Source organism: Ursus americanus, chromosome 13, assembly GCF_024610735.1.
Source record: "Ursus americanus isolate L20-20 chromosome 13, mUrsAme1.1.p, whole genome shotgun sequence".
NCBI classification, from domain to species: Eukaryota; Metazoa; Chordata; class Mammalia; order Carnivora; family Ursidae; genus Ursus; species Ursus americanus.
In genome coordinates this window covers 64,931,826-64,946,680 of record NC_142139.1, presented here as the reverse complement: position 1 = coordinate 64,946,680, position 14,855 = coordinate 64,931,826, and the positions used below count along the sequence as shown (strand labels likewise).

At 50.5% G+C, this 14,855-nt stretch overlaps 1 protein-coding gene across 2 annotated transcripts in view; it reads right to left on the bottom strand.

Annotated features, from left to right (window-relative positions):
- SCARA5 (scavenger receptor class A member 5) overlaps positions 1-14,855 on the bottom strand; it is a 117,547-nt gene that overhangs the window by 23,376 nt on the left and 79,316 nt on the right. For both annotated transcript variants that reach the window (XM_045774121.2, XM_045774122.2), the window contains exons 5-7: positions 14,583-14,663; positions 12,197-12,295; positions 10,328-10,384 (exon numbers count right to left, since the gene is read on the bottom strand). In XM_045774121.2, the coding sequence (XP_045630077.2) occupies positions 10,328-10,384; positions 12,197-12,295; positions 14,583-14,663 (237 nt within the window). The remainder of the gene's footprint in view (positions 1-10,327; positions 10,385-12,196; positions 12,296-14,582; positions 14,664-14,855) is intronic.

The following is a 14,855-nucleotide window of genomic DNA, read 5'->3' as shown; positions in this document are numbered from 1 at the left end:
AGGGCGGGGGGGTGCTTTAAAATCTAGCCCTGCAGGGGGCACAGCTTTGAACAGTTCAAGGGTGATGTCAATGCACCTTGGGGTGGAGAAGGTCTCCATGAAGGGACCGATCGGGGATCAAGCCCCGGGCAACACAACTTACCAGGTGTTGGACCTTGTAAGATATGTAGGGATCACCTCCTCTGGCAGGGTTTCCTGATCTGTCGTCCCAACAAGCACTCCCCACATATGAGAAATATTATACCATCATTCCCTCTTTCAGGTCTGTGTGTACTCATCAGGGTAAGCTCCGTGAAAGCGAAAGCCATTCGGCACCCTTGTGGTCCCCATCTGTGGGAAATGTGGTCGGTCCTCACTTGCCGGCAGTCTGGCGCATTGCAGTGCTTAACCCATTGTACCGAGTGAGTGAGTGATCGGACGTATGAATGGGATTCACAGCCTTCTGCTGGGGCTCTAGGAACAGAACGGATCCCTCAATATACCAGACCCGGCTTGGCTGTGCAACAGAAGGGCCCCCGAGCCCAGGGCACTTTGCTTCTAAGACTAGGAGAGGAGGGAAACCCAGCCTAAGCCCGAAACATCACAGCTCCCCTCGATTTGTTTATCCTGCCTTCCAGGCCAAAGCAAAACAAGTTAAAAGAAAGGAGGTTGTGTAGAATAGAAATAAACACATGGGGCTGGGAAAATAGGCTCTGATTTTCTGCAGCTGCAGAGTAGAGCCCGGGGGATAATTTGGACCATCTGCCCATTAAGGAAGTTGAACTTTTCATTCTCTTGTGAAGAAAGAACTCCCCGTGGCCCCCGCTGGCCCGCAGCACAGGGGCTCTGCACCCCACCTCCCCGAAGTGGGGGACGCTGGGCTCCAGCCTTCTCTAGACATGACACTTCTCTCTTCCCTGACATCTGTGGGAAATGTGGTCCGTATGGGAGGGACAGAAGCCATCCCACAAGCAAACTAAGGAATTTCTGGTCAGGCTCTGCTGGAGGGCATCGTTTTTAAAATGTGGTCTGGCCTGTGGGTGCGTTTTATAAAATGCTACTTCCCAATGGTAATCTGCTCTTAACTTAATATGGTGCTTTGTGCCTCCTTCAAAGCACTTTTGTTCCTGTGGTTTCCTTTTGATCTTTGTAGCCCTCCTCTTGAATGGGTGGTACTTATTATACCCATTTTACAGGTGGGGAAGCTGAGAGCAGAGAAGGAAGGGTTACATGATAAATTGGCCATACTAGGGTCCATCTCCAGCCCCAGGGGCCACTGTCCTGTGTCTCTGATCGGGGCTCACATGGGGTGATTGGTCCTTTGCTGGGTAGAAAGAGCAGCACAAATACCTCCCAAGTTAGGACTGAACTTAGCACGCTGGGTTGTTGTTGTTGTTGTTGTTGTTTTTTACTGTTTTCAACGTTGGTCCCCCCAACTCTGTTGCCTATTCTTTTGGAAACTGGGATTTAGTCTTATCTGATTTTGTTTCTCTAATGCCTTAGTCGTGGTTTCCCTGCTCCTTGTAGAGGCTCGATATGATGTGTCTGATCACATTATAAATGCTTTCCCTGCCCAGCCCTGAACCAGGAGCCCATCCCATTGCAGTGGGAAGATATTGCTCATGTCCAGAGCTCGATTTGTGGGAATTTACTGGGCAGCCCAGTGGAGAGGGGTAGTCCTTTGCCTTGCTTTGCTCTTGGGCTTCTCAAAGGCCAGTGAGGGGTCAGTGAGTGGCAACAGGCCTTTAGGAGGAGAAAGAAATGCAGTTGAGAAAGGAGACAGCCACCGAACTCTCATTTAACACGCCTGCAGCTGTAAGAGGCTCTAAAGTTTATATGGCAACGCTCTAAAGTCTTTGTGGACCTGCCGCCTTTACCTCCTAGTCCCCTGTCCAGGATGGGTGGCCTTTGTTAAGAGGGTACTTTCACCTTCTGCCCTCACCCACACTGTCCTCACCCTGCCCTGTCTCCTCTCTCAGTTCCATTCTCCTTCAAGTTCAGGGTCTGAGAGTCCTTGGCTGGGAAGCATCGTATTATAACTTCTTGAAGGCAGGACCCGCCTCTAACACCAAGTACACCACTTTCTAGATCTGTGACCTTGGGTGATTGATTTCACCTCTCAGCAGAGTTTCTCCATCTGTTAAGTGGGATAATGACACACGCCTCAGAGAGGTATTTGGAAATATGGGTGAGCTCCATGACCGGGGTGGTCGGTTCTCAAGAAATAGTGTTGAACTCAACCTAAGCCCCAAGGATCGTGCTGGGGGGTTGGGGGACCGAGGCACTGCGGCAAGGGACTGGCCCAGTATTTGACTCAGTGAGGAAACCAGCCATGAACCCCCCACCACAGCATCCACAAGACCTCCCAGGATGTCCACAGGCTTGGCCTCCTGCTTTCATCTTCTCTTTCTCCCATTAGAGCTCTACAACAGCGCCCTTTGTGAGACAGGCAGAAGTCCAGCACTCGGGGGAGTCGGTCCCTCTCCATAACTGGTTCCAACTGGTTCCAAGGACACCCCCAACGGTGTTTGCCATTGTCTAAGGGCAGGACGGAAAGGGAGCCATGCATTGAATGCAGTCCTAGCCAAAGCTGATCCAGGTCGTCACAGAGGCCCCGCAGGGCCTCCCGGGTTCAATCTGCAGTGCCTCCAGCATGTTTTACCCCCAACACCAGAGGAGGGAGCGCAGAGTGGTGGGGAGTAAGAACAACGCCTAAGTTGGAGCTGCTCTCTCAATAAACAGTTTAACCACGCCTGGTTTTAATGTACGTCTCAACTGAAAACTTTCTTCATACGAAACCCACATCAAAGACCAGAACTTCAATTCTTCGGTGGTTCCAAGGTGTTGTTTTCATAGGAAATTCCCTGTTCACCTTCAGCATGAGTTGTTATCACTAAAAGAGTTTTCTTCAGGGGCGCCTGGGTGGCTCAGTTGGTGAAGCGTCTGCCTTTGGCTCAGGTCGTGATCCCAGGATCCCAGGATCCGGCTCCCTGCTTCTCCCTCTCCCTCTGCCCTCCCCCATGCTCTCTCTCTCTCTCTCTCAAATAAATAAAATCTTAAAAAAAAAAAAAAAAGAATTTTCTTCAGGGCAAATCCCAGAAGCCACCATGTGTTTGCCAGGGAACTGGGAATGCCATCCTTGTGGGGGTCGCTTCTAGACTCCTCTTGGAAGGGTGAGGACAGCAGTGTCAGCTAAATGTGGGCAATGAGAGAAACAAAGGCTCAGCATGTGACCCACTCCCTGGCTCACTCACCGTGAGAAGAGTAGGTGCCTAGGGACCACACCGGTTACCTCTGCTCACAGTGTGAAAGCGCCCCGCACACAGATGGTCAAAAGAAGCAAACCTTCCCAAGTTTCACTTACATACCTCACCCCAACTTTTTTTTTTTTTTTTAAGATTTTATTTATTTATTCGACAGAGAGAGAGACAGCCAGCGAGAGAGGGAACACAAGCAGGGGGAGTGGGAGAGGAAGAAGCAGGCTCATAGCGGAGGAGCCTGATGTGGGGCTCGATCCCATAACGCCGGGATCACGCCCTGAGCCGAAGGCAGACGCTCAACCGCTGTGCCACCCAGGCACCCCTCACCCCAAATTCTTAACACTCGCTCCAAACACGGGCTTGCTTCTGTTCCAGCTCGCCCTTGGCATGGGCCCTCAGTTGGCTCCTGCTTTCACTTAGCACACATGCAGAATCGGGGTACAGTTGACCCTTGAATCGCGTGGGTTCACTTATACGCAGATTTTTTTCCCCTAAATACAGTACCATTCCATGTATATATATGTTTATTCTCTTCCTTATGATTTTCCTAATAACATTTCCTTTTCTCTAACTTACTTTGTTGTAAGAATAGAGCATATAGGGGTCCTGCTAATGACCTCTTAGCACCCCCCTGCCTCTGGGAGAGCACCCATCCCCCATGGGGGCTCTGCTCCTCCTCACCTAAGCAGGTTTTCCTCACCAGGCCCACACAGCAGCCCTTACTCTCTTCCCTTTTAGAAGATACCAGCAGCTCCCACACCTAGCACTCTCAGGCAGCTGCCCCACCCCCACCACACCCCCCACTCTACCACCTGGCTTCTTAAAGCAGCCAGGTCTTTGGTTTTTTCCAGGCCCTCTTGAATCTATTTTAAGCCGCCACACCAAGGGCAGCACAGATTAATCAGAGCTGAACTGCTTTCTGCACATAGCGATTTAAAGCTCTCCTGGAAAGGGGTCACTAGGAAGCTTTCAGGGAAAGTCAGTAGATTTGTTTTTGGAAGGCTTAAGATAAACTCTTGGCAAACCAGAATGTCTGGTGGGCCAGATCCCATCCTCTGCACAGAACAGGAGGTAAAAATAAGAGGAAATTGCAGCAGGGGAGGCTGAGGGCCTGGCCTCCGTGCCGCCTTGCCAGCAGGGTCAGAGGGGACGTGGGTCTCAGGCTCGCTACTCCACAGCCCGTGCTGCTTCTCTAGAGCTCACATCTCCTCTTCTTCTCAGGAGGACTTTCTAGAAGGGGGGCAGCTCAGCCAAGAGAAGAAGCAGGAGCAGCCGAGAAACGTGGACTTGGAATGTGGACCCTTCTAGGGGGAGGGAGAGTCTGCCTACCATGTGCCTGGCCTTGGTCTCAGAGCTGGGGCTCACCAGGGATGGCTGAGGCTCTGTTTTCATGAGCTTGGCTGCTCACCCCTTGCTCCCGGCTCCAGCCTGCTTCTCCCCCTGGTCAATCACCTCCTGTCGCGGCTGTGTCACTCCCTGCTGACAGCCCATCCTGGCTTCCCAGTGCCCAGAGGTCAACCCTAGATTCCTGGCCATTCACCCCCCCTCCCCCCGGCCGTCTACCTCGCTGGCTGTATTGTTTTTGTTTCTTATATCCCCAAACCTCATCATGCCAAACTATTTGGGTTTATTGTTCTCTTTACCTGGGACACCTCTGCCTTCCACACCCACCTGTCGGACATCATTTTGTCAAAGACATCTCGTCAAGTGACTCCCACCGGGACAGGCAAAATTCGCCCCTGTACACACGTCTACGATAGCCTACGCCACACTCCACTGTGATCCTGTGTCTATGTGTCTTTCTCACCTGCTAGACAGTGAGCTCCCCAAGATGAGGCCTGACTCATCTTTGGTTCCCCAGCTATCAGCCAGTACCTCAACACCAGCGTGCCAAAGAAGAGAATAAAGCAACGCTCTCCTCCCTAAACGTTTTCCTTCCTGCCACATTTCTGTCTTTGCTTGATGACAGAAGTGAGGGAGGCCAATCTGTCTCGCCTCTCCCCTTCCACGGCCAGCTCCATGCCAGCCCCGGCTTCTGACCCATGGGCTCTTGGCCTTTGCTGTCTCTGCTGTTTCTATCCATTCCCACGTGCCTAGTCTATCCACGTCCTGGCTGCTCATTGCTGGCTCTCCGGCACCTCCCACTCTCCTCCAGCCCGGACTGGAAGCAGCGTTTGCCACGGGACAACTTTTCAAGGGAACTCTGTGTCCCTGTGTATTTTCTGTCACTAGACATAAACTCAGGGGAAGAGACACTTGAACACTTGACCATCTCCGCACACCCTTTAGGGATCTCATCTGTCTGTCCGCACTGTGTGAGGATAAAGAGAAGGAACCAAGGATTGGACGAACTGAACAAGTGTGTGAGCGAACACGGCCAGCTGTGTGCGGGTGCTGCCGCGGGCATTACCTCGGTCAAGCCCATGGGCTTGGGTGACCCAGTCCCAGAGAACGGGGGAGGCAGGCCAGGGCACGGCTCCGCTGGTAGGTGCAGAACAGTGGCCAAGTCGTCCAAGGCCAGAGAGAATAAAAGATAGTCCCAGGATGTAGCGAAGGAGGGAGAGTGGGCTCAAGGCCAGACAGGCCTGACTTGGAGCCTTGACCCTGCCCCTTATGTACTCTGATGACCGTGGGCACCTTTCTTCTCCTCCACCATTAGCTTCCCCCTCTCTCGAAGGGGACATAGCCATACCTCTCGAATGGTCCTGTGAGAATTTAGTAAAATAATGTGCACAGAAACTTGACTCCTTACAGCACCAGCTACGTACGCGGTTGCTAGTAGTAGTATGTGAGTGGTTAATTTTTCTTAGAAGTATGGTTTCCTTTTACAGCGTGTTGTTGCTGGGGTATTAAGGTTGTATAAGGAATTATATATACACAGTTACGTTAATAAAGGAATATATTTGCATGTAAAAAGTCCAGTAGCTCTGTCTCTCCAGGCCTACAAGAATGCTAATTTCTGGCACCAAACGGATTCCCGGGGCGCCCCGGTGCAGCTAACTGTAAGTGCAGGGATGGAGAAAGGGAATTCATGCACTCTGAAGGACTCTTTGCATTCCTTCCTCTAACACAGAGATAGAAACATTTCAGCAGCGATGGGGAAAACACCCTCTAGAAATCACCCCCCTGATAATTTCTTTTGAGCTTACACTACACGACAGGGTGCCCACTGCTCTTCCCCCCTACAAACTTACTTCCCTAACTATTGAAAACACACACAAGGTGTTAAACGTTTTTCAAGTTTTCTGAGATGCCACTGAAAACCCTCAACAAGCACTGACTTAGAATTTACCCCTGGGTCATTCTGCATATTTTTTTCCACGTGAAACCAAATTGAGGAAAAGGTTTTAAACAATCTGAACTTATACCCTGCTTTAAATTCATGCTGTGGGACTTAAACAAAACCGGATCCTTTACCCGCCCCTGAGCTGCAAAAATACTATTTATTTTTCCTGCAAATGGACCATATATGAGAGTAAAACAAATGTCTTTCTGTCTTGAGATATGTACATGTAACTTTTTTTTCCTGGCCTAACTCCCAAAAGCCAAACATCTAACAGAAAGACTGATATCACCCTTGCCTAAAAAGAAAAGAAAAGAAAACTTTATCTCTTGTTAAGCAGAAATCAGGAGATCTGGATTCTAGACTCGGTTTGAACCATGACCTGGCCGTGGGACGTGGGGATTCTCTCCAGCTCTCTGTTCTTGGTCCCTGTTCAATGAACTGGGGGTGAGAGGGTGGGGGGCTCAGGAATGGGAGAGGAGTTGGCCTGAAACCCCATTTGGCTCTAGAATCGTATGACTCCAGATCAAAGCATGGGTAAACAATTGCAAGATCCTATTCTGAAAAATATTTTAATATTGACTCAAAACACAGGTCCCAAGAAATTCTCTGTAACGCCCTCTTTCAAAGGAAAGCCCCCAGCTGCTAATTCTGACCTGAGGGGTGTGTAACTTGGGTCCCTCATCAATTCCTTTATGTAGTAATATCCCCACCTGCTGGAACTTCAGGTTTTTGCTGCTAAAGGTGGGGGGTGTTTGGTAAATGTTCCCCAAGCTGAGGAAGGTTCTTTTCCACAGTGTTGCTTTGTGGAGGAGGGCAGAGCTCTGGTGCTGAGTCCTTTCTCCCACCCGTTAGATCTTATGGTGGGACTGCCCTGTGCTCTGGGAATGACAGAACCTCCCAGAAGCGGTCACTCTATGCTCATCAGAATTTCCACACTTTTCTGAAAGATGATCCTTGGCTTCCTCCTCAGAGTCTGGGTCCCAGGGATCCAGTCAACGCCTCTTGGACTGGAGCTCCTTAAAAACTGAACCCGGAGTCTGACCATAGCTTGAGTTTGGTGTGGTCAGAGGCAGGCCAGGGGGTGGAGGCCGTGGGAAAGAAGCCCCCTGCATGGGGCCACACCGAATTGCTTCAATGGTTTCCTTAAATCCGTATCTCCAGGTGAGGGACTCACTAGGGGTTTTAAGGAGCCCAGGCTGACTCTTCAAGATGGGGGGCTCAAGATCTCATTCCAGAGTTAGAGAAGCCAGAGTCCTGGGTTTTCTGTTCTGCCTCTGCTCCTGCCTTGGGAGAGTCCGCCTTCCACTGAAAGCCTCTGAAAACAGGAGATAGATGGATGGCCCACCAGTCATGGCCTACGATTCCTTTGTGTCTCCCGTGTTTCTCTGCACGCCTAGTAAAGCCTCCCATCTGTGGAGCTGTCTCTCCTGAGCCAGCGTACTTTCCAGGTCCATCACCCGTGAAGTTATTCTTTGGGTCCCGTCAGGAGACTGCAATGAAAAGCTCAGAGCTTTGTGTCAAGGCCACCGTCTGAGCTCTGGGCTCCTGGGAGGGTGTAGCCTCTTCAGGGCAGGAAAGAACGCTGTCATTCCCTGGGGAGGGGCTGTCCCGAGCTGACATCAGCCTCTTGCGGTGCGGTCCGGAGACTCCAGGACCAAGTAGATGCGATGCGTTTCTCCCAAGCTCCCCACCCACGCCTGTGGGAACCCCACACCACTGTGGCTCAGCCCCCCATACTGTGCCCTCAACCTCGCAGCCCAGTCCCACTGCAGAGCCCAGCCCGCCGGGCCCACAGAAGCAAGGGAAACAGTAATGAAAGTGTCCTTTTTTGGATTAATGGTGACTGGCAACCCCCACCTCTTCCCAGGCTAGCAGAGACCTCCTCTCTCCTCTCAAGTTGGCTGAGCAATAGTTGCCAAAGAGTTCTTGACAAGAACCCCCTGGTATGTGGGCAGCATTTCCAATCTCCCTCTCAAAGGTCATCTTTCCACAGTTCCTCCCTTCCTGCCACCCCGTCAGGAATTTTTTATTTCACAGAGCTAAATGCCACAGTCCTCCTCAGCTACGTTGGCAGCCTTCCATCAGAAAGCAGTCAACACGCAGAGCCGAAGGCAGCACCCCAAAAACAAAGTACAGTGCCCAGTCCATTAGATAAGTGTGACTCAGATCTGTCACAGATGTCCTAGATCATAGCCAGACTCCCTTCTTCGGTCTTCGAAACTCTCCTTTTGGCTCCTAGCAAAGTCCACCAGGTCTCCTCAGCTAGCCAGGACACTCCCGGTTAAACCCTCGGCTGCCCTAGAAAGGGACTAAGGACAATGCTAGAAAGACTGCACCACATACGTTGTTTTGTGGATTCGAGTGTCTAAGGCGAAGTGGACGTAGCGAGTCCAGGGTAAGCACAGGCATATCTCGTCCTCAGGTACGGCCACCACTTTAGAGTGACAAAGTGCCGTCACATACATTTTTCCTGTTTGATCTTTTTTTTTTTTTTTTGAAGATTTTATTTATTTATTTGGGGGAGAGAGAGCACGAGCAGGGGCGGGGGAGGGGCAGAGGGAGAGGAAGAAGCAGACTCCCTGCTGAGCAGGGAGCATGACCTCAATCTCAGATCACGACCTGAGCCAAAGGCAGACACTGCATTGACTGAGCCACCCAGGCACCCCTCCTGTTTGATCCTGAATCCTACCCTGGGAAAGAGAAGTCCAGAGGAGGCAGGAGACAAGTTCAAGTTTCAGGAGACCTTGGAAAAGGGTGCTACTTAGGAGAGAGGTCTCCTTCTTGGTCCTGCATGATTGGGATGGAAGTATCATTTTACTACTAGAACCAAAGATCAGCCTTAGGGAAACCCTTGGTCTGGGTCCAATGTGTGAATGTGCAGTGGTGTTGGTCCCTGAATGTCAGCAGCAGAACATGGGTGCAGGTGCTCTTTCCCCAGGCCCAGTCTTCCTCGAGAGCCAGGACTGGAGCAGATGCCCTAGAAGGGGAAAATCTGCTCATGGCTTCACATGGAACGGCAGCAGTTCAGAGCCCAGCAAACACTGTACACTAGTATTTTGTTGAAACTTGGCTAGGAGACTCACTCTTCTCTGACAACGTCTCTAAGCTTCTACATGTAGCCCTTGGGGGATAGGGGGTAGAAACCCTAGAAAAGAGAATCATAACTAGATAGGCTGGCTTCCCTTGTCAACATGTTAGGGAGGACCCTTGTTGGTAAGGCTGCCATTTCTAGACTTGGTGCTCTGCCCAAAAATGAGATCCCCAGCATTACTGCTCAGTTCATGGCAAAGGAGGAAAACAAAACGGATTCTGCTCTGTCTCTGCACCTTTGCACATGTCAGCATATCTGAACTAATGTATCACACAGAATAACAATATTCGACACTTACTGAGTCCTAACCACAGTCCAGGAACTGTGATAAGCACTTTATGTGAATTAACTCATTTAATTCTCACAATGACCCTGTGAGGTAAGGATTCCTCTCATCCCCATTCTACAGATGAGAAAATTGAGGCACAGAGATTATTTAGCTAGCTCGTGAGGCAGCCAGGAGGGAGCACAGGCAGTCTGCCTCCAGATCATTCCATACAACCACTGGGCTTATACCACATCTGGGAGGGCCGATTGTGCCCCTGGAGTCTAGCTCTCTCTTGCTGAGCCAGCAGAGCCTTGGAACAGGAAGGGAGTTCCTCTGACACGGGAAACCTGGCCCATGGCTCCAGACTCTGGCCCCTCAAACATGTGGGGCTGCTCGGATGCCAGCTGCCACAGATTCCAGTGACCCCGGTAGATTGTCCTTACCGGCATCCCCCGCTCTGTCCCCTTTGTCTCCTTTCTCTCCTTTTGGGCCTCGGTCACCTGGCACAGAGGAGGAAAACTGGCATTAGAAGCGGAAACAAATCCTGACCATGAATAAAATATTACCTGCAGGAGATGTATCAACCCAACACCCAAGAAACTCTCAGCAGGAGCCCCCAGCACCGGAGGGCCTGGCAGGGCAGGAAAGATAAGAGCTTGAGTCAATTATGCTGCATGTTTTGGTCACCCCAGGAAGGAGGTCAGGAGGTCCAGCTGAGAAGTTTCGTTCCCTCCTAATTAAAGTGTAGAAGAGCAGGGTCTGCCAGCACAGACTAGAGTACGTGGTATTCAACAGGAAGAAGACGGGGCAAAGATATTCCTAGTAAGTAGTCAAGGTTTTAGAAGTGCACGGCCAAGTTTGCTCTAATAAGCACATGAGGAAAAGATGGGGGAGGGGCTTTGGTTACTTAGGGAGGACAAAGGTTATATGTCAGGCAGATTTACTTGCGGGGGGGGGGGGGGGTTTGAGGGAGACTATGAAACATGAAGGAGAGCTTTCGGGGAAATTGTAGAATTTCCTTCTCAGGATACGGTGGAAAGAACAGAGCTCTTTTTCCAGCCAGCATCTCGCGCTTCAAAGAAGTAGAATGTCCTGACACCACTCAAGGAGGCACTAAAAGGACCAGGGGATTCTATTCCAAGTACTTCCGGAAAGATATCTGCAAGTCAAAAGCCTATGGCGTTTTCTGGTGCAAAGAGCAAGCCAGCAAGTTCCAGGGAAGGATGCTTAATGTGATCCAAGTTTTGAAAAAAAAAAAAAAAAAACACACACAAAAAAACCAAGGCAATCATATACGTAAATATGAATATGCTTAGAAAAAGATCTGGCAGGATGTGCCCCAAAGTGTTTACAGTAGTTCCTCTAAAGAGTAATAGCATAAGGGACTAAAGGGGAGGGGAATCTCTTTTTAGTTTATACCTTACGTACTTCTGTATTGTCAAATTTTTTCAACAAGCATGTGCTGCTTTTGTAGTCTGTTTTAAAATAATTTTTAAAAAAAATGATAAAAGGGAGGAAAACCTCAGCCTGTTTAATCACTAGAAAGTAGCCTGAAAGTTCCCAGCAACCTAAGACGCAGAGACCATCCTAGACACGGGATGGGAATGATTAATAGTACTTTGTCTTTGTTTTCATTTTCACAAGTGAGGAGGTTAACACTGGGGAACCAGCACCAGATTTCCTCATCTTGCCTGCAGTTATGGTAGAAGTCTGCACGCTCTTGAAGGGAATGCAGAAAGCCAGGGACTGACTAATAACGTGGATGTCCTTAACGATGAACAAGGTGACTGCTAGCAGAAAGAAAACCAATGTAGGAGGAACACTAACGGCAACGTAAATCTGAGAACCGAATTAAAGTTTCAAATACTGGGGGAGTCAAAAGCATGGGATGGACTGTGGGGAATCTGGGGGTCTAGGAAGGAGGTGGCTGTCCTGGGTCCGCAGCCCCTGTTTCTCCCTGCCAGGCTATTCCACCAGCTTGGCTTCCTCCGGCTACACCACTGAGCCACAACTCCCAGGGACGCTGCCTTGACTTTCTGCAGCCCTGGAGAGTTGACAAAAGGTTTTCACACATCCATGACCCGTGTAATCCTCATGACAGCCCTGCGAAGTGTGGTATCATGAGGATTTCTGGGTTTTGGACAAAGGAACTAAGGTTTAACAAGGCTAAGTGACTTGCCCAAGGTCACTGAGCTAGCTGGTCAGTGGCACAGCCTAAAGGCAAACCCCGCGCATCGACTCCAGTGCCCGCGCTGGTGCCCAGGGGCGGGCGGCGACCGGCGCTACATGGGTGCTCGGAGATTCATTATTACCTTTGAACCCGCGTATGCCCATGGGTCCTGTGGCTCCCATCTGCCCATCATCGCCCTTGGGGCCTGGCAGTCCTGGGGTGCCTCTCTCCCCTGGCAGACCTGGGAAGACAGAGGACAAGTTGTGGAGCGGCAGACTCCGAACTGGAAGGGCCCCTGCGGGTCATTGTCTGGCCCAGCAGTCCGCCTCAACCAGGCGTCCCCCTGCAGCTTTTCCTTCCCGATTCCTTCCGGTTAACTTAAAGATGCTGCAAAGCTGTGTCCTAAAGGTCAGCACAAGCCTTCCCCACTGGCACCTGTTATCCCATTAGGCTGGACCGCTCCCCGCCCCCTGAAAGGTCCAGTCCTACTGTGAGTGATGGTGGTGCCCTCTCCATTAGGGAGATGTCCCTTTACCTCTAGCTATGCTGGGGATTTAAATTCAGCACTCATTATTTTTTTTAAAGATTTTTTTCACTTATTTGACTTAGAGAATGAGAGCACAGGCAGGGGGAGCAGCAGAGGGAGAAGGAGAAGCAGGCTCTCTGCTGAGCAGGGAGCCTGATGTGGGGCTTGACCTCAGGACCCTGGGATCATGACCCAAGCCAAAGGCAGATGCTTAACCAACTGAGCCACCCAGGTGCCCCCATTTTTTTTTCTTTTGAGTACTTTCTGTGTCAGACACTGTTCTGGAGTCTTCTCATTAAGTATCTCATTTTATCCTCACAATAAACTGAGGTATTATTTCACCTATGTTACAAAGGAAGAATCTGAGGCCCAGAGAGGTTAAGTAACCTGCCCACGGTCACACAGCAGAGAGGGTGTTGGGGGCGGGATCTGAGCCCTGGCCTTCCTGGACGGAAAGCCTGTGGTCAGTCAGCTTCATCTCAAGCTGGATGAAAAGAGCTTACTGGTATTTAGGGTAGGAGGAAGATGAGACAGCCCCCCATCCTCTTTAAGAAAAAAGCCACGAAGATGGCTTCCAAGCTGTACGTCCGGGGAGGTATAGCAAAGGGGATGGTGGGCTGAGGAGGCGGGAGAAGGTCAGCAAGGCCAGTAAATGGGATGGATGACTTGCTGGCAGATCAGGCCCCAGGGCTCCTGGCCACAAGGCCCCGTGGCCACGGCCGGCATCTCACCATGGAGAGCCAGAGTCAACAAATGCTTTCACCCAGTGAGAGCCCTGTGCCCCCAGAGGCCTGACCTAAGCCCACAGTTATCTCTGTAAAGCAGAGAACTCTTAATTAACTGATTACTTGTTCTTTCCTGCTTTGAATGTGAGTTTGTGAGTTGGCTTTCTCTGCTCTTTTTCCGTGACTTGGAAAAACCTGTCTTCCAGTAATTATTTCTCCAGAGCTAACGTCAAATGTCTGGAAGAGGCTGCGTGGCCCTAGAGGATGGTGGGACCTCAGATAAGGGCTGATTGGTTTCTTTCTTTCTTTTTTTTTTTCTTCCTATTGTAAGGTACCAGTTTGGAGTCCAACAGCCTTGTTGCTGCAGAATTCTAAATCTAGTACGAGCTATGCCCAGAGCACCCCGTCGTATAATCTAATAAGGGAGAAAAAGAGCTTTCACAGCCCTGTGAGTGTCTAGGCATCCTTGGTTCTGAATTTGGGGAGTTCGCCCGGAGGGGAGCCAGGCGTGGAGGCCAGGCCATGGGCTCTCCTTCTACTAGCTTCTGCCCCCTCTCCTGTTCACAACCTCCTCGAGATTTAGGAAGGGGATGGTTTAGAGATATAATTCCTGACATAAACAGACATCTTCCCCAAATAAACTTCCCCTTTTCTTACATCGTTTAGAAGGTTTTGCACTCTTCTAGAAAAATGCTGCTCACAGCAGAGGCTCAGAAGTGAACAGACTGCAATGCCAAGTTTGATAAAGTCACAGAACGGGAACTTCTGAGACAATGAGTCAAAAAAGAACACCCTCTTTCCGGAAGGCCAGAAGTTACCCTCCCCAGCAGCCCCTGGCTCTTCTGAGCTGTCACTAGCGTATTCATTGATCTGGGCAGAATCAGCAAGGAGGACAGAGCATCAGGTGTCTGGTGACCCGGGAAACACTGAAGAGGAAAAACAGACCTGTGGGACACCCTCCATTCCTTCTGAAGGCCTTGTCATGTGAACCCTGACTGCTGGGGTGAGAAGTGGCTTCAGGGAGCTGGGAGCCTCTCACGCACCCTTTTCCTTCAGATCCTGGTACTTTCTGGGAAGAAGTATTTGCTCCATCCTATTGTTATGCCTACAACCTATCAGTCTCTTGACAGAACGGGGCATTTGAAGATAGGCTGACTGGGCACTCTCCCAGGGAGCCCCATCACCAGTATCAATAAGCAAATACAGGGTGAGCGGTGGATTAGGGGCACCCCCCCCTTCTTGGTATGCCCAGCTTCCTCCTGGGGCTTCCCAGTTACCTCGAAGTCCAGGTAATCCAGGGATCCCAGGTTCTCCTTCCTTTCCTTCATCTCCCGGATCACCTTTGGGGCCCGGTGGTCCTGAAAGGGTTACAAATGGTACCAAAGTTAGAAGGTAGCTTTCTGGAACATGACACCTGTAGAGAAAAGAAAAACTCCCTCTTAAAGAGAGGAAGGGTCAGCATTATGCTTTGGGAGCACACAGGGCTGCACCTAGCCCAGTCTTGTATGTGTGGAGGGGCAATCAGGGAAAGCTTCCTGGAGGAAGTGATA